Consider the following 23,452-nt stretch of genomic DNA (forward strand, 5'->3'; position numbering starts at 1 on the left):
TTGTTTTTTGATGGTTTCATTCATATATATAGATCTTGTCTCTCAAATTCTCTGAGGGTTGAGAACATGCCTTGTACTTTGATTCTTCATAATGCTTAACACAATTTTGGGAATCAAGTAGACTCAACAAATATTTCTATATTGGCCAAATTCCTTTATCTAGACCAAGGAAAAAACTCATTAAATACTTTTCAGATTGACAACCTCAATTCTGTAGCAGATAAAGATTATTCCAACAATCCCAATTTAGACCAGTCCTTAAAGTCAAAATTTTTTTCCAATTGCTTATTCTAAGTCCCTCATGGTGGAATTTCCACTCACCCCTACCTCTCATCCCCATTTTATTCTCTGTAGAAAAGTCAATGAGTTCAATATTTTCCATCCACTCACACATTCAATATTCATTTCAAACATATATAGAAACGTGCTAGATATTGTAGTAATGGATTACCCAGGAATGTGAGCACACTGGGACATTTGGAAGCATTGATCCATTGAGAGGTGCATGGGATCCTGCTAGATTACCTGTTTCAGTTCCTTCCTCACCCTCTTCAGTTACATAACTATTTCCATGGTTGCAAAACTACAAACTTTCTGCATATTTCATATCTATATTCTTTTGCCAAATTAAAAAGTTCCCAAGTCAGGAAATATTAAAAATGTATTGAAGTAGAAGGGATTATAAAAAATAACCAGTGGTCTCAGAATTGCAATTGTTGAAGATTTATTAATTAAGCAAAAATCTATTAATTAAAAATTTTCTTCATTCCTAACACATGCATACCCAAACACAAACACAGTCATGTACTAGGTAAGGATTTAAATCCTTACTTGGTTACTTACTACATGACATTGGCCAGTCACCTTTCTTCTCTGCACCCAAGTTTTGTCATCTGCAGAATGAAGGGGAATGGACTATATAATTTCTAATATTCCTTCTAGGGTTAAGTCTTTTTTTTAGGTTTTTTTTTGCAAGGCAAATGGGGTTAAATAGCTTGCCCAAAGCCATACAGCTAGGTAATTATTAAGTGTCTGAGACCGGATTTGAACCCAGGTACTCCTGGGTTCAAGGCCGGTGCTTTATCCACTATGCAACCTAGCCGCCCCTCCTCCCTCTTCTTTCAAAGAAAAATGTGAAGAGAGAAAATTATCATAAACACCTCTAATTTATAATTGAAGTCAACTAATTCAAGCCATTCATTTTGATTCATGTTCTCTGGTTCTTTCATCTTTTAAGAAGATCATTCTCATATCAGAATGCAATGTCAAAATCTTTCCTCTCCCAAGCTCTTATCAACTCTGCCCCAACACAGGAAGGAAGCATTCAGTCTCTACCAATGAGGTGAATCTAATTCAAAATCAGCTTAAGTCCATTCCTACTCTCTTTCCTAGGTTACAGTCATGTATTTCCAACTTCCAGTTGATTATATCAAACTGGATATCCTGTAGGTAGGTATCTTAAAGTCAATATGTCCAAAACTAAACCCATAATCTTTTCCCCCAAACCACTCATTTCTAAAAACTTTTCTATTATTATCCAGAGTATTTTTCCTCCCAGTTACCCAAGCCTACATCCTTGGCATTGTCATCTTCAATTCTTCGTTGTCACTCATTCTAGATATCTCATCCATTGTCAAATATTGTTTTCATCTTCACAACATCTTTCATATATTTCCTCTTCTTTTCATTCACATATCTATTATTCCTCACTATTGCTGCAAGACTAGCTCATCTCTTCTTCTGGTTATACATGGAATTTATGATGGCTTTAGTAGTATTTCTGTGTAAGTCATCTTGGTTAATATATTTTAGCCTGCTTATACATACTCTATGTCTTACACAATCATTTTATTTCAACCACCTGCAATGATATTTTTTTCTGAGAGAATGTTTCCCATGATTTGTTGTCATATGATATCACCAGAATGATATGGATAATAAAAATATAGTAGACCCTAAGCAATCTGGGATCATTGATATCACTAGAAATTTCCCAAAAGCAATTCAACCCCAATCTCTTCTTTAATTCTACATTATCTGATGGTCCTATCTATGGTATATAGAATATGTTGCTATATACCTGTCTATGGTATATATATTAATACACTAACTCAAAGGTCAGAATATTACAGCTGTATATCATAATCTGGATAATACATGTTCTTAAGCCATTTTTATTTTTCTATGTGGATAAACTAATCTTTTTTGAGTGATTATATAATTATTTGAGAAGACTACTGAGTGTTCTAGGATACAATGCATTTAACACAATACACTTTTTTTTTAATTTAGCATTTTATTTTTTCCCCACTTACATGTAAAAACAATTTTAACCCTCATTTTTTTTGTTTTGTTTTTTACAAGGCAATGGGCTTAAGTGACTTGCCCAAGGTCACACAGCTAGGTAATTAGTAAGTGTCTGAGGTCATCTTTGAACTCAGGTCCTCCTGAATCCAGGGCCCATGCTCTATTCAATGCACCACTTAACTGACCTTAACTCTCATTTTTAACACTCTGAATTCCAAATTCTTTCTCCCTCCTCACTCTAATCCCTGCTTTGAGGAGGCAAGCAATTTGATATGTTATACATGTGAAGTCCTACAAAACATTTTCATAAGTCATGTTATGAAAGAAAATATACACAAGAAAAAAGAAAGGAAAAAAGGATGTTTCAATTTGTATTCAGATATCATCAGTTCTTTCTCTGCTGATGGATAGAATTTTTCATTATAAGTCCTTCAGAATTGTCTTAGATGAGTAAACTGAGGCAAACAGGGCTTAAATGACTTGCCCAAGGTCACACAGTATAAAGCCAGATTTGAACTCAGGAAGATGAATCTTCCTGATGTCAGACTTGGTACTCTATCCACTGGGTCTTCTTTAGTTTGCCATAAAAGACAAGAAAACTGTCCCTGTTGTTGATTAGTCCCTACCTTTCTTGATGCAATTTCCAGTTCACCTAATGATACTGAAATTGAGTCAGGATACCTGTGATTTGGTAAGGGTCTGCAGACCATATGAATCACTCTACTCTGCCTTGAGCAGATGCATTTCCATATGAAGACAAGAGGAACCAGAGAATCTAAGTGCCACTGTACCTTGTTGCCATATGCTTGCTGTATTGGGGAAAATTAAATCTCCTTTTGTTTAACTACCCAATGATTTATGAATGTCTCATTTTGTCCCCAAGTTGAACCTGGCCTAACAGAATGTTGGCATTAGGCCTACTTCCAACACCTTCATAAATAAAAACATCTGTAGAACCCCTATTTCAAAACTGTCTACAATTGATACCTCCATTTCCTCTCCTTTTCCTCTCTTCTAAAACCTTTGAATCAGACTTATAACCTCATCACTCAACTGTCACTGCCCTCTGGAATGTTATCAGAAGTCTCTTAATTAAGAAATCTAATTTCAATCTTAATACTTTTTGACATCTCTGCAACATTAGACACTGTTAATCTCTCTCTTCCGAGATCATCTTTACTCTTTTAAGTTTTAATGAGAATACTCTCCCCTGGTTCTCAATCTATTCCTCTGGACATTCCTTCTCAGTGGTCACTAATGGTGGATGTCCCATAAGCTCTGTCCTGGATCTCTTTTGATTTTCAACCTATAGTGATTCATAACTTCTTTATGTGATATGGACTCCTTTGGCAGTCTGAAGCCTGTTGACCCATTTTCAGAATTTTTTAAAAAACAATTGAAGGAATGCTAAATTTCAATTAGAAGATTGAGAAAAGAAGGTTGTAATTTTTTCCCATCTAACTTCATAGACTGCTTAGAGGTTGGAGTCAATGGACCTCAAGTAAAGAAACCCAAATCTATACATCTCACTTTGATCAGACAATGCTGAGTTGAAGTGAAATGTAAAAAATGACTCATTAGCAGTTCTTCAAACTGCTGTGTACTAATGAGCTTTAAATAATAGCCCCAAGAAGACTATAACAATAGTTATAAATTAAGTTACTGAATTTTGTTAATTCTGGTTAAATTTAGGCATATACGTTTTTTCTGTTAGCTCTTATTTTGTGTGTGAGAATAAATGACCTGTTCCACATCTGATTTGTATTATACCTTTGTACTCCCCTATTTTGGGGAAATCCCTTGACCAGTGAACCCTTACTGAAGCTATAAATGAAAACCATCCCTGGGTTCAGCAAAGTGGGGGTTTCTTAATAAGTCAAAGAGTGGTAGAAAAGGAGCTTCCTTCCTTTTATGTTTTCTAGGCATGTTTTCTAGGATTGAACCTGGTCCAAACCACATGCCTGAGTAGAAAACAGAGAGGTTTCATTTCTCTAGCTGCTATAGTCCATATAGTATTTCCTCAATGCTCTTCTATGGGGGTTTTTCTGGGATGGATTCCCCTATTTCTTTGCAGATATCCACAAGAAAAAATTTTTCATCTAAGATACTGCTTTTGGATCCTTGAACTTTTCAGGGATACATTGGAGAAAAATTATAATTTTTTTTCCTCTTTTATATAAAACTGAAATTGTCTTCCTGGGGCAGCTGGGTGGCACAGGGGATAGAGTGCCAGGTCTAAATTCAAGAAGACTGATCTTCCTGAATTTAAACTTGAATTCAGACACTAGCTATCACTTGACCCTATTTGCCTCAGTTTCCTTATCTGTAAAATGAGCTGGAGAAGGAAATGGCAAACAACTCCAGGAGTATTTCTGCTAAGAAAACTCCAAATGGGACCATGAAGAATTCAATTCAACTGAAAAAAACTGAATGACAACAACAAAAATTGTTTTCTGGTGTTTCTTTTTTAAGTCAGAGAAATTTTTTTTAGAAAATTTTTATTTACTTGAATGTTTATATACTGTCTGTTACATTACTGTATCAATTAACAAATGAAAGCTAATAGAGCAGTATGAATTGCATCCTTAGAATACTAGAACTTAGTAATTGACTGAAAAAATACTGTGAGAGCTTATTAATATTATTTTTGTGCAGAACTAAGGCTTACCTTATTTGTGATATGAGTTTATGATTTCTCTGATGTCTTTATGAACCTCAGATATATAGGATAAAGTCTGCCTTCTTGCCTAGAAACCCTAAGTAATCAACCCCAACTGCTTAATCCCTTTTGGGGAGTCCTCTATCTTTTGGGGTCCTTTTTGAGTTTGTTTTTCTTTTGAGTTAAATGCTTGCCCTAATGTGAATGTTAGGAACTCTATTTGAACTTGTCTCTGCATTGGCAGGAATGTACTAGGGGATATTCAGATGCCCTGTGGTGCAAGGGACCCAGAGGAAATGATTGTACCTCCAGAAGGGTTGCCTTACATTTTCAAGGATAACTGGAGACCTTTTGATGTGCCCTATGTTAGATACCTGAAGATATTTTTGCCTGGATATCTGGTTGAATCTCCCTATATTTTAAAGAGAATTACTGAAAAATTTTCATCATCAGAGTTTGTTTTCTCACCTGAGAGTGAAGCATATAGGTCATTAATACCCATGGGAGAGCCTCATGCATTCTCAGAGCTCTGTAAAGTTCTGGCTTTTCCTCTGAGTGGGGAAGCTTGATTTTTCAGTTCCTTTTTCTTTTTTTTCATTGTTTTTGGGTTATGGAAGGCTTTTGCAAGTCCCAAGAGAGGTAGATGACATCTGTTTGTGAAGTTGTTACACCATGTGTTTGGGAGTATAGAAGAATGTAAATTTCTAATTATTTGTGAACAGTTCCATATGTACTCTTCTGAAACTCTTTAGTATAAACCTCTGGGGAAAGACACTCAGACAATGCTTGAGCCTCCCCAAGTCAATTGAGATCTATTCAAATCTTGGAATTGTGGACCTTGCCAAAAGTACTCCAGGTGATTTGCTTGGAATAGAAAATATTTATTCAATGAGAAAGTATAAGAGATGGAATTCCCCTCCCATTCAGCAAAGATAGTCACAGAAGTCCTAGACAGAAATTAAAAAGAATGAAGAAGGTGTTAAAGAATTTTCCCACAGCCACACAAAAATGCATGAAGTAATTTCTTTGTCAATTTGAGAGGATTATTAAAGGGTTGGTCATTGGATGAAAGTGACTGACATCATAAAGACAATATTTTATGATTAGCTAACAGAATCAGTCATAACTTGGGTGTTTACAGATAAATAGATAAGCTAGATGAAGAAAATAGTTACATTATCCATCTATCCAGCTATCTATCTATCTATAACAAAGCAAACCATTCATCTGTAGAGGAATACTTACTCTTTTGTAATGAGTCATTATGGAAGCTAGACCCAATAGTTAACTGGAAACAATAAAGTAATCTCTGAGCATAAGGTATATACAGGAAATAATCACTACTCCACTCACAAAAGGAATAACTCAAACTCATATAGTGACATGCACTCAATCATTTATTCATACATTTTATACTTATCTGATGAACTTGAGCTCATATAGGCTGGAGGCAAACTCCAATTATAGCAAAGGTAAGCACAGAAGAACTGCAGAGATAAAATAGCTTTAATTACATACCTGAAGAAATCCTCAGAGTACTCCATTTTATTGATAATTTTATATAAAAAATGTCCTAAGTTTTGCTTAAGATTCTGTCATGCTAATATTTTTTCTAATGGAATTCTGCTAAATCTGAGGAAATAACCCCCTCTAAAGAGTTTATTATTTCCTTTTTTATATGCTTTTCATATATATATATATATATATAACGTTCATTTCAATCCTTTAATCTGAAAAACTTGGTTAACAATACTTTTCTTTTTTCTATAAAAATTATCTTTATGTTTCTAATTCAGCATATGTATCAAAGATTAATCAACACAAAGAAGCAAAAAAAGACATTAATTAGAAGTCTTTCAACTCTCTGAACTCTGGAAGCAAGAATATCAAGATTGCTACTTCATCTCCATATCTCCTCAAACTATAGGGCTAAACCATGGGTAGTCCCTAACATTGGGCGCTGTTTTACTTGGTGAAATTCCTTCCATTTTTCCAATGCACTTTTATATGATTTCTTAAGAACCAAAGAAAGTTAAGGAGACTTGGACTTGACCTGATTAAATAATATTCTGAGAATCCTGAGTTGCTGTTCCTAAACCTTTTTGTTTTGGGGCAGGGGGGTGATTTGGCCAGGATGAAATTCAGATTGAGAAGTATGATACAACCAGTTGACAAGGCAGAATATGTTGAGAACTAAATTTGAGCAGTAACCAGAGTTAAGGCATGAATGAACATGTAGACACAGACACCACATAGTTCCTATACCCTTAGGAATAGCGGATTCTCTCCATCCCTGAAAAAGAAGCAGTCTGGACTTGACAGGTCATCACTACAAAACTGCCAAGCACCTGGAAAAATGCTTCCCATAACTTTAGACTGACAGCTGTGTGTGGCTGTTCATTTGTTTTTGTTGTTGTTGTTGCTGGGTAACATTGCTTTTCAAAGATAATTGTCCCATAAAGTAACAGAACAAAATCATTGTACAGTTTCCATAATAGTCTAACTTCATTAGAAGTAAATCCCACTCTAATTTGCCCATAAGATTTACTAGTTTCACTAATTTGTTCAATTTTATGATAGCTATAACAATTCATTGTAGATTTAGTGGAGGGTAATAATTTCATTTTACTATTATAAATAATTCATTAATTATTAATCCATGATTGACCTTTTATATACTTATTTAAATATCTCAGAATCATATTTACGCTATTAGTGATACTACAGAGAAACCTATAGAGATACCTACCCTTTTCCCCAATTGGCATAATTTTAAAATAGTATTCTTACCAAAGTATAGTGGTATGAAACCTTTTGTGATATTTTTCAGCTAATCATCCATTTATAACATTGTTTTGCATTTTAAAAGAACCAATTGTCATTATCATATGTGAATGTGCTTGCATATTCCAGAATGATATTTAACTAAGATTTTTCTTTTCATTTCTTTTCTCCCCCATCTTACTTGTGCAATTCCTGCTTTCTATCTGTAAGTTCATTGTTCCTCCCTAAGTAAATTACTTTTACCTCAGTGAATGCCATTTATCATCTTTTCAGGTTCATTTTGAACTCTATTTCATTTCCCTAAAAAGATGTTCTTCCCTCCCAGCTTTTGATTAATGTCAATAATTAGTTGAAAAGAAGTTAAATGTATTTTGTAAACGTAGGGTTCTCTCTGGTATATTTATCTAACTGGCATTTGCATGATGGATCCTCTGGGAGTTAACTACCTCAAGTTCAAAGTTTTCTATGCTTCACTCTCATGAAACTACAGTTTATGGTTTTACCTTCAGTAGTCAGCCAAATGACATGATTACCTCAAAGCAAAGACATTTACTAAAATGGAACAGCATGAACAATAACAACAAAACATTCCCCCATAAACCTGGAGTACTCTACCATAAATACCCAGAGGAGCAGTGGGAAGAGTGGGCACACAATTAGAGTACATCGCTGAGAGAACACTTTTAGCTCAAAGGAACTATGGCCAAGGAAACTGATGCCTCCAATGGTGTTGAGCCCTCAATGCCTTCTCTTCTCCCTTCTAGGTGTAGTGCCTGTTTAACTTCACCATTGGTCCCTGGGTCTGCTCCTCTTCGTAGCTTAATTTATGACTGCTAGGCTAATTTTTGACTTACAGAGCTTTTCCTGTATTGACTCTGTCCTAGATTTTGGGGGCCTATCTTTGCAACTATCTTCAAAAGCAAGACATCATTGATATGGGGAGAGGGAAGCAATGTGGCCTTTAATCCTTACTGTTTCCCTCATTTTTTTTTTCTGTTGCCTGAGCTGACTCTCTTCAGAACTGTGTCCTGCATTCATCCTGATCCATATTTGACTACTGGACTCAGAGGGAGAAAGTGAGACTGGTGACTTTGCCTAGATCCCCCTCACTTAAATTCAATTCACTTGCACATCATGGCATGATCTCCTTAACATCGAAGTCTTTTTTGAGAACAAAGCACAAAAAACAGCAAAAGCAATAATCTACCTTTTAATGAGTCCTGGGATGTGACCGATACTTCAACTAAGACAGATCCTTTAACAAGTTGATTAACATTTATTACATTTCTTAAAGTGGTAACTTAATGTAAAAACTTCTTTGCATTTCCTTTAAATCCTTAAAACCTCATTGATCCTGTCACCTTTCTCTTACAAACTGTTATTTCATCAAATAGAATGGGGAAAACTCAATACCCTCCTAAACACAATCTCTATTAATTTCAATCTCTGGCTGAATAATCAATGAAACCCCTAGGCCAGACATAGAATTATTTTCTTTTGGGATATAACTAATTTTTAAAAACTTAATCTGGAGTTAGATTTAAAAAGAGCATATCGGGGATGCTAGTGTTTCTGCCTTCAACAAAAACTTATGCCCATATCTGTATTGACAAAGTGATGAGATGGCCTACTTTCCTCCTTTATAAGTAATTGCAAAAGGATCTCTTTGATGATTGCTTGAATCTAAATAGGATATACCACTGGTGCCTATGAACTTGGTCCTAATTTCCTGGTTTTTCCCTTGCACACTTGTCCATGAAACATGGAAGCTCATATGCTCTGCATTGAGTCAGCAGACAATTATGATTCAATCACCCACAGGCAATATTCCCAAACTCCACCCAGTCTTTTCTAACATCTATAACCACAGTTGCTGGAGAAAACCCTTGGGAAAGAGGAAGTCACTATAACTGCTACCCCATAATTAGATCATAAATATTTCACAAGCTCCTAAGAGAAGTAAAGCACAACTTCTGTCTATGGCAAGGAGAATAAGTGCCCAGATAAGGAACACGATTAAAACAGCTGGTTTCCAGTGATTTTGCTGTTCAATGAAGCCTGTGATTATGAATACTTGTGAACATGAAGTTCACAGCTGGGCATATACAACCAAACAGGCTGGCTCAGGAACTGGATTCAGAAGATCTCCACTGGATTTCTGGTTTGACATCGGATATTACATGTGTGCTTCCTTAGGAAAAGCATTATCCCTCTGGAATTCAGTTTCTTTACTGACAAAATGAGGAGGTTGAACTAGATGATTTCTAAGTTCTTTTCCGGACCTAAATCCTATGATCCTACAAGGGGGGGGCATAGTTGATAATAATAGCTCATGCTTGTACAGCATTTGGAGGCTTATGAAATGCTTTTCTTATGACAGCCCCATGAGGTTAGCAAACCACAGTCATATAAAGGCACTGTCCTGTCTGATTCTTTGTTTGAGACAATTGGAAGCCACTTTGTGCTGCTCCTCCTTACTATTGGGTATTTTCCTGAGCCCTCTCCATACCAACCTCCCTGGCATTGATCCTGTTTGTTTCAAACTCAGTTCATGACTTTATGCCAAACTCTCTGGATTGGCCCCTTTTGAAGCTCCTGACTTTGAACTTGACCTGGTTTTCTGTTTACTCACTGGGATGCTGACTTGGACAAAGCTCTTTCTCTAATCAATCATTTCTCACTACAAGCTAATTAAGAAGTGTTGCTAAACTTTCCTTTGTAGGCCTTCACTCCCTTGAAGGGGAAGCAAGGCAAAGACTCCATATAGATCTCTCTCTCTCTCTCTCTCTCTCTCTCTCTCTCTCTCTCTATATATATATATATATATATATATATATATATATATATATATATATATATATATATATTAAGATGGCTAAAAGAAAGGCTGAACTTTCAGGAGGTGTTGGGGACAGAAGCAATAAGTTTGTGGAGCAAATTAAATTTTAATAAGGAATGGTAACAGACTTGAGTTGTACCAATGAAGGCAACATATCTGAATCATAATGTCAGAGGACATTCGTACCCTTTTCTTCATTATTCATATTTACACAATAGCTAAAAAAATAAAATTGTTACAGGAAGGACATGTATTGGTGTGAAGGAATATGAATACTGGTTGATTTCATATATATATGTATATATATATAGATACTGGCTCCTTGCTAGAACAATCCTGGTAAGAAAATTCTTGTATCTAAGAAATACAGTGAATGTATCTAGAATCATATAATGCCAGAATTAAAAGGGAGTTCAGATATTATGTAGTTACAGGATAATATATTTAAGGTGGAAGATGACCTTAGAGGTCATGTAATCTATTCCCTCCTTTTTCACAAATGAGGAATTTGAGGCAAAAAAAGAATGAATTGATTTGACCAAGGTCATTTGGGTAGTAGTAGTGTCTTGTATTCCAAATACAGTTCTCTTACTCCAAATCTATTATTCACTATGCCACCTGCTCAAAGATTCTCTGACTTTTCTATATTGACCCAGAAAGCTCATTATTGGGAAAACTTTATTATCTTTCAAAATCCAATCAGCCTTGGTATTCGTTTGCTGTTCATCATTTTCTGTCACATCTGACTCTTCATGGCTCCTTTTGGAGTTTTCTTAGAGATATTAGCTCATTGACAGATAAGGAAACTGCTCAAACAGGCTGAAGTGACTTGCTCAGAGTCACATAACTCCTAAGTGTCTGAAGCCAGATTTGAACTCAGGAAGATTAATCTTATTGACTCTATCCACTGCACCACCTCATTGCTTTCTGCCTATGTGTTTGGAGGGCAGAGTCATGAACTCTAAAATCTCAATTTAAGGAGGAGGCATCATAGAAATCTCTTCATTTTACTACCTAGGCTGTACCACTTTGGGACTTTTTGAGCTTCTCCATCATGCCCCATACTTTCTCCCTTTCTTGCCTTTTCAATTTCCTTTTGTGTACTGTTGTCCCCCCTTTTGATTGCAAGCTCCTTGAAGAACATTTTTCCCCCAAATTTCATCCCCAGTTTAATACAATGTCTGGCCTATGTATGCGCTTAACAAATTGACAAGCGATTTTTACCATTTTTACCACAAATCATGGATACTGGATTAGAAAGTAGGTCTTTGGATAATTTGTACTGTACTAGAAAGTAAGTCTTTTGACAGTTTTTATTCAAATCAGTAACCTTTTAAACTACTCCATATTAGCTTAAAATCTCCAATAAAACTAAGGGGATTTGACAGGCAGATTTTTCATAATATGGGAGATGTAGCCTGTTTTAGGATTGAGAGACTTGAGGGGAAGGATTGACCTTTACTCCTAAACAGGAAGAGAAGACTAGAGATCTGAGATGAAAGTAAGCAGATTCGAGAATTAAGCTCTGAGAGATATCTACTTGAAAAATCTGGCCTGATCTTATCCTGTGATATAGTGAGAGCAGAAGCAACAGAAGTGAGAGGATGCCCAGCTTTGGGGTGATGAAAGCCAGACCAATGGTGGGACTGTTCTGGATGTTCCTTCTCCTTCCTAGCAAGGTCTCTTTTTCTCTTTTCCAGCTATCCAGGTGTGCTGGCAAGTCTGATTTGTTTCTATTGCTTTCAATATAGAACTTATTTACATGCTATAAAACACTATTGGATTGCAGACACATTAACCTTAAGTGTATATTTTACTTAATGCTCATAAATATGGAAAAAATAAGGGAGACAAAAGGTTTGGTCAGTGGTAGCAGATTCTGGGGCACAAATCTATTAGGATAAGATTGATCCAGGATCAAAAAAGGCTGGCATATGGATTTGAGATTCATGTACTCATAAAAGTAAATATAAATTGATGAAAGGAGCAGGCTGTGAGCAAATAGGGAAGAAAATTCTCTCTTCTCCCCTGTACATTGGCAGCTTAGACAGCCTTTACTTGATAGTGCCACCTGCTGCCTATATAAAATGGCCAAAAATATGTACTGAAGGAATCAAGTTATTCAGTACTTTCAAGAATGTAGTAAAATTAAGGGTAATACAATAATAGGCACTCTTTTGTCATATATGGCATTTCCAGATTAGCTTCCCCAAATTTAAAGTATGCATGTGGGTCTAAATCTATTCAAAACTTTAACTCATGAACTCTCACTGTATATTTACTTTTCCTTTTCCTTTGCCTAGTTAACCAGAGGATCTATCTATCTATCTATCTATCTATCTATCTATCTATCTATCTATCTATCTATCTATCTATAGTTATATATATATATATATATGTATATATATAAAGTCCATAGAAAAAATTCAATGAAGTAGTATGAAAATGAAAGTCACAATAGAACAGTCCTTCCACATCATTAAGGGGAGAAGTAGCACAAATAAATATCATGGATGTAGGGCACAATTGTGGGGCCAGGACACTGGAGAGAAGGGAATAACTCATTACTCCAATGCTATAGGGTCATCTATGTTGTCTGGTAATATCACTGCCCTACTCTCACTGGGTCTATTCCCACAAGGTGCTGCTGAGTACCCCAACATCAGTAGAGTAACTGTAGTAGTTTCTCAAATTTTGGTATTTTTGCCATTCCTTCCAGTTTTCCGTTGCAAAAATGCTTCTCATTTGAACCATCTGAAATACTCCACAGGAGGCACATTCCATCATCTCAATTCAGATATGTCTTAAACTTCATTACTTCAATTATATTCCACCTTCTCACTCCAACAATTATTTTATATACATTTTCAATTTACATTTAACTTAATGTTAATATTCTTCTCTACCCCCCCCCCAAGTAAAATGTTAAGTTCTTTGAGGGCAGGAGTAGCTTTCCTTTTATTGGTTTATCCCTAGAGTTTAATAGGTCCTTAATAAATGCTTCTTAAAGTGAACTGAATTTAATTGAATCTACCTAAACAATAGTTCATCATAAAGTCATAATAATCTAATGTCACATTTGGGGCTATCTTCCCATGGACCACCCTTCCTTCTTTTAAGCCTTGGTCCTGTGTATCCTACAACTCGACTACCACAGAAATTCAATAAATAACATAGGAGAAGGAAACACTTGACTGATTTTGAGGTCACCATCTCAAGAAGCATGAAATATCATTAAGCCCCTTCAGGCTTCTTGAAAGTTAGACTATAAATTCCTCTGATGGAGGCTAAATGGATAGTGTCCATGTAAGAGTCTATGTAAAACCATACTTATTGCCAGTTATACTTTTGGAGACCATAAATGCAACATAATGCCTGCTTATATATCCATTCTTATGAGATGTGTTTCCTGGGCCAAGGATCCTGTGGATGAGTTGGCAGGCAGACTTATTGCTACCTTTGAAGAACTCACTTCCCTCTACACTGGGTTCTAAACTTTGTCAAAGACCTTCCTTCTTCCCAGAGGCATGACAACACACTTAATACTGTTGGATTTGGTGCCTAATAATATACAAGTTTTTATTTACATTTTTCAGAGAACAGAAATGATGGACATTTTTGGAAAGCCTACTTTTTCCTGAAAATCCTTATCCACAATTTCATCCTTACCCCACTCAACTATTTCTGGGCATATGGAATCTCATCACACCCACAAAGACTATAAGAATACTGTTTCCACATCATTGTGACAGGTTAATAATCACTACTACTTCCCCCCACATACTGGTTTTTCTTTGGTGTAGGTTGGGGAACTCTAAGATACATAATAAAGACAATTTTGTGATTTTGTTTATAGAATTGAAAAAAAGATGCAAGATGTTAACTGTCCCAGTGGAATTACAGGCATGAGTTATATAATGTATATTTATTCCCCAGTGATTGGGGTTGAGGAGAGATCTGTGATTCCAATTCACTAAGATCACCAGTGACATGGATAAGGTGTTCAGGAAGGACTATCACCTGTAGCTCCAAAAAGCAGTAGCATTCATAGTAACTACATACTAGAAAACTCAAATTAGCAAATGGACTAAACCATTTTGAACCCAACTGACAGACCTCCAACTCATCAGTGAATTAAGAGGGGTGTATACTTCTGAAACATGTGAAGTTTTTCCCTGGCAGAATGGGTTGGGGAATAACTTTTTCTAATGGTCATGGAGGAGGCTGAAGAAAGCATTGTGGAGTTCTTAAAGTCTGGTTAGACATAAAGAATGCCAAGGCATTCCACTACATCCTGGATCATCTTAACTTTTATCTTGCCACTGCACTTGATGACTATAAAAAGAGTGAGGCTGACAACTTTGTGCAAGTCTGCCTTAGGTAAATTTGATTAACTAGGGAGTTAAGATACCAGTTTTTGATGTTATTGATCCTCTTCCAGAAAAAGGCACAACACGAAGAACAAGACAAGCATGGGGTGGGGGGGAGGAAGAGAGAGGGAGAGGGAGAGGGAGAGGGAGAGGGAGAGGGAGAGGGAGAGGGAGAGGGAGAGGGAGAGGGAGAGGGAGAGGGAGAGAGAGGGAGAGAGAGGGAGAGAGAGGGAGAGGGGGGAGAGAGGGAGAGAGAGAGAGAGAGAGAGAGAGAGAGAGAGAGAGAGAGAGAGAGAGAGAGAGAGAGAGAGAGATTCCAAAGTGAAAATTGGAGGAGTCATAGAATCTCATTCAAATTCTGGCAATGATATTTATCACCTATATGACCTTGAGAAAGTCACACTCTCTCCAAGTCTCAATTTCCTGATTTATAAAATAATCAACTTCAAATCTTTGCATTCCTATAGTACCTAGCACAGAATCCCAGGCACTTTAGAGCCCATTGGACTTTCCAAGTATGTCAGGTCAAATAGAGAATAATTCTAAAATTGGGGAGGGGATGGGTACTTCTAAAGTTTCTTTATACTTCCCAAGCATTCCCTACTTCAGGTTTCTCAGCTGCTAAGTGGGCCTATATTTTCTCAGACTTATTTTCATAAGCAGAGGCTTGGTAAAAATTAATGAAACTGCATTAAGTGCTTGCTTATTACATGTCAGACAATACACTAAATAATAAAAATCAAGACAGTCTTTGCTTTCAAAGAGAATCTAATAGGAGAGGTCAATACATGGAGAGCAAGAATGGAAAAGGAGAGGTGTTTTGGACTGGGAAGTCACAGTTAAATTAGAGAGAAACTGATGGTAATGTTAAACTGATTTCTGTTCTCTGAGGTAGGAGAAAGTAAGCAAGGAGGCAGTTGCAAGAGTATTGGAATAAGTAAAGATGGTTAGAGACTAACCGGCAAAAGTTGTGGGTCTGGGTGGGGTTAAATATGGAGAACTCTCATTAATTAGAAGAAAGCTTAGAGCTCCAGGGAAGGCACTGGTAGAGTCTTGTGGAAGATTAGAAAACTGCATGAAGATTGCTGAAGAGCAGTAAGCAATGAATGTAGTTAGTTTGAATTGGATTAATTATGGAATATATTTATCAGGATAGAAACTTTTTGGGAATTCTCTCCATGACTTCAATGTTGTTTTTCCTCTTTCCAACTGGAAACCCTAAAGTGAGAAGTTTCAAAATCCTTTATCATAACAACCCTATATATGTCCTTCTGAGCAAGGTACAGCTTTTTGCATTCCTATTAGGTGAAGTCTACAGCCTTTGACATCTTTGATTGTCATTAATTTTTCTCAAATTGAACTAATCCTTTAAAATTACCATCTTAGTATTTTACTTTTAAAAATACTTTGTTGGCATTTTTATCACCTTTTTCAAATATACCTCCCCTTCCCAGAGAGCCACCTGAAGAGAGGGAAAAAGGAGCAGCAAAATTCATGACAAATCTTGCATTTTCAAAATGTTTTACAAATAATATAATTAATACCTCTATATAATGCAGCTCAGCAGAATCAACTTACTTTATTTCAGGGTGGATTATCTCTTGATTTTTGTTCTTATTGGCAGGCTCATCTTTTGACTCCTTCAAAGATTTGAGCAGAGTAACTGGATATATGATTTGAAGGATGCTGCTACAAAACCACATGTCTACAAATAACAGAATCATATAATCATAAGAGTCCAGAATTTCAGAGCTGGAAGGGACCTCAGTGGCTATCTAATCTACTCTATAGCAGAAAAGGAATCCTTTCCATAACTCCATAATTGGTCATAGGTGTTCAAAGATCTCTAATCTGAGGTAACCCACCATCTTGAGAGGCAGTCTATTCACTTTTGGACATCTCTAATTGTTAAGGAGTTTTTCTTTTTAAAAAATATTTTATTTATTTGTTTTTCCAATTACATTCAATGGTAGTTTATGCCAATCTTTTTTTTCATGGTTTCCAGTTTTACAGTTTTTCTCTCTTCCTCCCTTTCCTTCCCGCTCCTCTGACAGAAAGCAATCTGATATAGGCTCTATATTAACAATCATGCTAAACATAAATGGATATTGAATATGCTGTGAGAGAACATTAGAGAGAGAGAAAAAAATGACATAATACATGACAGCTTTTAATAATTGAAGATAATAAGCTTTGATCTTTATTTAAAATCTACAGTTCCTTCTCTGGATATGGATGGTATTTTCCCCTCACAAGTCTTTTAAAATTGTTTTTGATTATTGTGCTGCTGAAATGAACAAGTCTATCATGGTTGATCATCACCCCATGTTGTTAATATGTATAATGTTCTTCTGGTTCTGCACATTTGTGTGTATATATATATATATATCTCACATTTTTTTCAACCATTCCCCAATTGATGAGTATTCCCTCAATTTCTAATTCTTTGCCACCACAAAAAAGCTGGGGAGTTTTCCTAACATCAAACCAAAATGTACCCTTTTGTAGTTTTCATCCATTGCTACTGGTCTGTCTTCTGAAACCAAACAAAACAATCTGAACCTTTCTTTTACATGATAGCTCATCAAGTATTTAAAGACAACTATATGTCTCCCTTAAGTCTTCTTTTCCAGTTATTTTCATTCATCCTCATATGACAAAATTCCAGGCCCTTCACCTATCCTTGTTGTCCTTCTCTGGTTGCTCTCCAATTTATTACTGTCTTTATTAAACATAGTGCCCAGAACTGTACTATTCCAGATGTGGTTGGACCAAGGCAGGGCCCAGAGAAAGACTTTCACCTCCTTATTCCTGGAAGCTTTTCTTCTCTTAATGCATCCCAAGATCTCATTAGCATTAGTTTTTTTGGCTGCCTCACCACACTGCTGACTCATGTTGAGTTTGTAAGTCCACTAAAACCTCCAAATCTTTTTTCTAACAATGAGTTGCCTAGTGATTCTTTTCTGTGTTCCTTAACCTAATTGTGTTCCTGTTCCTGGGGACCCAATAAAGGGGTTATTGGGAACTATTAACTTCCCTACTCTATCCATCTGGAATTGCTAGCAAAGGAATCTAATATAGGAGTCAAAAAGTTGTGTTCTTATAATGAAGGTGAAAGCATATCAGAAGAGGGTGGGTGCTTAGAGGGTCTTTCCAAACTACCTTGCTACCCTTTCTCAACCAGGGCACGCCCTTCTTCTCCCTTCTTTTGCTGCAGCCTCCCCAGTAGTTGCTTTACTGTTCCTTGGGTCTCTGGCACTGTATCCTGACTTCTAAGTTATCTCCTTAAGGTCTCCTTTCCCCTCAACTTTGTTTTAAGTTAATTTTAGGACACATGCTTCTTTTGTGGTGACTGACTAGGGCACTGAAATTGCTAAACACTCCCCCATAGGACAGTGGTTCACTTAGCACTAGGGAGCATGTCTGTATTAGCTTTATAGGATGCCATATCTTGACTCTCAGTTGGAATTGTGTTATGAGTTATGAGCTCATTCACCCTACACATATCATATCATACCACTAGCTTTCCAAATCTTCCATACCTCTACAAATTCCTTTAGGTTTCTGGGGACCTAAATAGGGGCAAGGTTATATAAAGGGGGAGTTGAGGAATTCTCTTAACCCTCAACAACTCTACAGTCACATGTGGATCATTGTGAAACACTGGCCAAAATGAAGAAGTTCCTCAATAAGCCTGAGCAAATTATAAGGAATTCACCACGTGATAAAGACAACTGACACAGGGAATGGCTATTAGTCAATTGGCTGAAGGATTGACTTTACCTTTTAGGGTTCTTAAAAAGCAAGAAAGAGGTCCAAATTTTGAAAAATTTAGCAATCTGGGGTGGAGTGAATAAAAGGAAAGGAAATTTCTCCCTTCTCCCATTACATTGTCAGTTGAATCTTATGACAGAAACACATGACTGAAGGAGATGACATGTTACACAAAACTTGAAAGTTCAGGGATGTTGCTTCCTGACCTATAGTTTTCCATGCAGAAGGAGGGATCTGTATTCTTTTGACAAAGGCAAAAAGGGGAGCTTTCTAGAGAGGTACTAGACTTGAGGATTGATTCATGGGTAGCTCCAAGTTCAAGAGTTCTTTAATTCCAGAACTCTGATACATATAGCTCTTAACATTTTTGTGTCATGACTTGACCCTTTTGTAAGTCAGATAAAGATAGGATCTGGTATCAAAATGTTTTTAAATGCAAATAATTATAGATAGCCTTACAAAGAAACCAATTATATAACAATAATAACATTATTAACAATAGCTCACATTTATACCTCAGGAATTCTGCTAAATGTCCTTATCTCATTTGATCCCTACAACAACTCTGGGAGGGAGATGTTATTGTTATTCCCCCTTTTACAGTTGGGGAAACTGAAGCAAAACACAGCTAGTTAAGTATCTGATGTCAAATCTGAGCTCAAATCTTCCTGATTCCAAGTCCAATATTCTACCCATTGTATTGGAATAGCTATCAAAATAGTTTTATAAAACAGCTGCCAGATCCTAGGTTAAAAACTGTTCTAGGGAGAAAATTTTCAGTGTGTCTCAATCCTTGGGGAAGGAGGAAGAAGACAGTAGACATGGTTCCTGTTCAGTTTCCCTCTTGAAGCAGAAAACTAGGAAGGATTTCAGCTAAGCTTGGGGTAGTCACGACCACAGCCAAAAAATGAGGTAGTATCCTTGGGAGTGACATATAGTAGCATCAGGGGAAGCACCCAAAGGAAACTTTGAAATAAAGCTTGGCCAGAAAAGTATAAAAACATTTGTGACCCTTCAGTCACTCCTTAGAGGAGTGAGTTGGCTCTCCTGTAGTATTTCTTAGTCACATGTGTTCCCTATAAATGTGCCTCTTTCCTTGTCACCTCTATTAGTAGCAACTTTTCTTACTGATGCTAGATGAATTTGGGAATGAGCTTTAGTTTTGGGGGGATGTGTTTTTATTGCTACTTTTGATAGACTATCATTTTAATAAATACCTTTTTTGAGCTCATTTTGTCCTCTGGTTAATTAGTAGAAAGGCAGAGCTATCAGTGCAACTTGTGAGATATAGTTCTAAGAGTCTGAATCCAGACTGCCCTGAAATTTGGGTAGTTGTTGCCCAGGCTATTCAATCTGAGAGTTGGGGAATAACCAAGAGAGGGAACTACACAGATATCACTATAATAATTCATAATTCACATGGTTCACTGCCTTTACCTATTGAATCTAAATATCTCTTTCCTACTCAGTGTAGTCCCCGTGGTACTTTAGGTTAATTTTTCCTTAAGAGGTATTGAAAAGGTCTTTAAGACTTAGTTGGCACAGGACTGAGGTTTTGGCTATTGACAGTTTCCTGGTTGCTCAAGTAAAAAAGCCAGCCTGCAAGAATTACTCAGAGATGGCACTCTAGCATAGCCAACATGGAAACAGGGATGCTGTGTTCACTGAATCAATTCTATATCCTTGCTGAGTATCCTTTCCATGGCACAGGCTTAATAGAGGTCCTTTTTGTTAGTTCAATGGTCTACAAGTGTCTTTTCTCATTCCACTCTGAAACTGAAGCACCAGACTGCCCTTAACTCAGACAACTTGCTTTCCCTTCCCTCTCCCCCAAACATCTTGAGTGAACTTTGGATTGTCACATTGAACTAAGACAGCTGGAAGCTTATGGGTCTCTCAATTTGTAGAACTGGTTCTTGGAAAAATTTTCTGTTTGGGCTTCCCATATGATCAAATGCCTTATTTTTCTTAGTGTTACTGTTGCTTCCTTCCACCCCATCCCAGTTAGTTAGTAAGAGAAAAATTCTGGAAGCACTAAGAGCCAAGGGGACTTCTTTTTAAAAAAGTTCTACCACTCAATAAAACATGAGCCAACAGGTGTCCTTTGCCACATCTCAAAGCTTTCTCTAATTCTTACTTCCTTTCCCCCTTGCTAATTAAATATGTAGAAATAGGCCAAGCCCCACCCCTTCACCGTAAAAAGGGAGACTGAAGCAACAATTGCTACATCTTTTCTGTCTTTCTTGCGGTTTGCAAGGCAAAGGGATTAAGTGATTTGCCTAAGGTCACACAGCTGGGTAATTATTAAGTGTGTGAGACTGGATTTGAACTCAGGTCCTCTCCTCCAGGGTTGAAGCTCCATCCACTGTGCCACCTAGCTGCCCTTTCTATTGTTCATTAATTTTTGGTATCTCTCTCAGCTTTTTAAGATCTTTCCAAATTCACTATGATTGAGCCATCACATTGGTCAATTCTTTCCGTATCAAGGGTGAGGTTTATCTGGCTCATGTGATAAACTCATCAAGGGTATCTAGATGCTTTCAAAGTACCTCCTTACTTATCTTAGCTATTAACTCCCAATACCCGTTTTTAAATTCTCTTTTCTGGCTTAAAGATTATTCTTCTTGGGATAGAAACAAAACAGCAGCAGAGCGGCTCTGCCTTTTCTTTTTCATGATGTTGCTGCCCTAACCCAACAATGATTCTATCCTTTCTTTGTTCCTCTCTCTTCTCCCCCCCCCCCATAAGCTTTGAACGAGGCAGAGACCACCGTCACCTTTCTCACCTGAAGCCCAAGTTCACATTAGCATTGTTGCCTCATAGCCAGCAGTTCACTAGAATTCCCAGATCTTTTTCACATGAAAAAACAACAGATCTCAGGCTGTTTCACGTATGCTTGACTTAGGAAGCTTTTTTTTTTTTACTCAACTGCAGGACTTCAGGTTTCTTTACTAACCTGTATCTTTTAAAGGTTTGCCAACTCCTTTTTTTAAACTGGAAGACCCACGAAGCTTCCTATTTATTCAACTCTATTTTGAAAATTATTTGTTTGATTGTTTCATTATTCGTTATTTTGAACTTTGCGATTTTCCCCTAACGCTGCCCCCACAGAGGGCAGTCCTAGTCTTGACGTGGTTTCCACGGTGGGCGTTGATCCAAGTTGGATGCGATGAGGGAGAAATCATCATCTTACGGGAAAGAAATAAAGGTTTGTGGGCTCGCTGTCCAAGCCGGGGGGCTGCCCGGCGCCCACCTGCGCCTGGCGGAGGGGCCCGCCGTCGGCCCGGTGGCACCCAGGCTGTCGCGCGGCCGGCTTGCGGATGCCCGGCGGCAGGTGCGGGAGCCCGCGGCCCTGCCCCTCCGCGCGGCTCCAGGTAACAAAGGCGGCGGCCGCCGGGGCCGTGGCGGGAGCCCGTGAGGCATCCTGGGAGGCCCGGGGGTTCGCGCCCCCCGGGCGGCCCCCGCCGCGCCCCACGTGACCAGGGAGGCCCGGCGCGAGCCGGGGGCGCCCGCGGATCACCTGAACCCGCGGTCACGTGAGGCGGGTGGGGAGGAGGGAGGGGGAGGGGAGGAGGGGGCGGCGCCCGGGCGCTGCGGGTCATGTGACGCGCAGTTCCTGGGGCTCCGCCGCAGCCGCCGGAGCCGCGTCCTCCTCCTCCTCCTCCTCCTCCTCCTCGCCTTCCCTCCCTTTCCGGCCCCGGCGGCGCGAGCATGCCCCGGGAGCGCTCCGGAGCCCCCGCGCGCCGCTAGCCCCCCGCTCCGCCCGGAGCCCCGAGCGCCATGGGAGGCGCCGCCGCCAACCCCGCCGCCCTGGCCGCCGTCACCGCCGCCCCGGCGCCCAGCGCCCACCTGCGGCCCTGGACGCGGCGGCCCCCGCGGCCGCTGCCGCCGGCGCCGCCGCTGCTGCTGCTGCTGCTGCTCGCGTGGGCCGGAGCGGGCGCCCAGGCCCAGAGCTGGGAGTACCCGGAGCTGTGCAGGTAGGCGCGGGGCGGCGGCCCTCCCCTCCCCCTCCCGCCCCCGCCGCGGGGAGGGGCTCGATGGCGCCCCCCCCCCGCGGGGGGCGGCCCGGACACTTGTGGCTGTCATTAAGCGCGGGCTGCGCGGTGTGGGGGCGGGGGGCGCGGGGCCGGGGCCGGCTGCCGGGGCCCGTCCGTCCGGGTGACAGGCGGCTGCCGCCCGGCCCCGCTCCGCGTCACGTTGCATCTGGGAAAGTTGCGTGTGTCTGCGTGTGTGCTTGCATGTCTGTGTGTGCTTGTATGTCTGTGCGTGCGTGTGTGCTGGAAGAGGGAAGGGGGAGGCCGAGGAAAGCAGGGCTCAGTGTGTGTGTGCGTGTATGCCTGTGCGCGCGTGTCTGTGTGTGTGTGCTTGTATGTCTGTGCGTGCGTGTGTGCTGGAAGAGGGAAGGGGGAGGCCGAGGAAAGCAGGGCTCAGTGTGTGTGTGCGTGTATGCCTGTGCGCGCGTGTGTGCTGGAAGAGGGAAGGGGGAGGCAGAGGAAAGCAGGGCTCTGTGTGTGTGTGTGTGCGTGTATGTCTGTGCGCGCGTGTGTGCTGGAGGAGGGAAGGGGGAGGCCGAGGAAAGCAGGGCTCTGTGTGTGTGTGTGTGTGTGTGTGTGTGTGTGTGTTGGAAGACAGCGGCTCCTTTTCGAGGTTCCCAAGCAGGAGCTCTCCCATCCAGCCTCCCTGGGAGCACCAAGTTCCCCACCACACATTTGTAAAAGC

General features: G+C 39.2%; 2 protein-coding genes across 2 annotated transcripts in view; one reads left to right on the plus strand and one right to left on the minus strand.

Annotated features, from left to right (window-relative positions):
• Nucleotides 1-6,345: 6,345 nt before the first annotated feature.
• Nucleotides 6,346-22,446, minus strand: LOC141489425 (uncharacterized). The gene is made up of 3 exons (XM_074190058.1): nucleotides 21,690-22,446; nucleotides 16,538-16,664; nucleotides 6,346-6,453 (listed from the first exon to the last, which is right to left on the minus strand). Exon 1 carries the CDS (start codon nucleotides 22,444-22,446, stop codon nucleotides 21,802-21,804), a length of 645 nt encoding a protein of 214 aa, XP_074046159.1. The 3' UTR covers nucleotides 6,346-6,453; nucleotides 16,538-16,664; nucleotides 21,690-21,801.
• Nucleotides 22,409-23,452, plus strand: part of IGF2R (insulin like growth factor 2 receptor) — a 155,141-nt gene continuing 154,097 nt past the window's right edge. Inside the window, exon 1 of the mRNA XM_074187971.1 lies at nucleotides 22,409-22,710. Coding sequence (XP_074044072.1) covers nucleotides 22,514-22,710 — 197 coding nt within the window. The 5' untranslated portion in view covers nucleotides 22,409-22,513. The remainder of the gene's footprint in view (nucleotides 22,711-23,452) is intronic.

Source organism: Macrotis lagotis, chromosome 5 (genome assembly GCF_037893015.1).
Source record: "Macrotis lagotis isolate mMagLag1 chromosome 5, bilby.v1.9.chrom.fasta, whole genome shotgun sequence".
Taxonomy (NCBI): Eukaryota; Metazoa; Chordata; class Mammalia; order Peramelemorphia; family Peramelidae; genus Macrotis; species Macrotis lagotis.

Bases quoted from the DNA above. Each gene is read 5' to 3' on its own strand.
- LOC141489425 (XM_074190058.1), bottom strand. From the start codon at position 22,446: ATGCTCGCGCCGCCGGGGCCGGAAAGGGAGGGAAGGCGAGGAGGAGGA.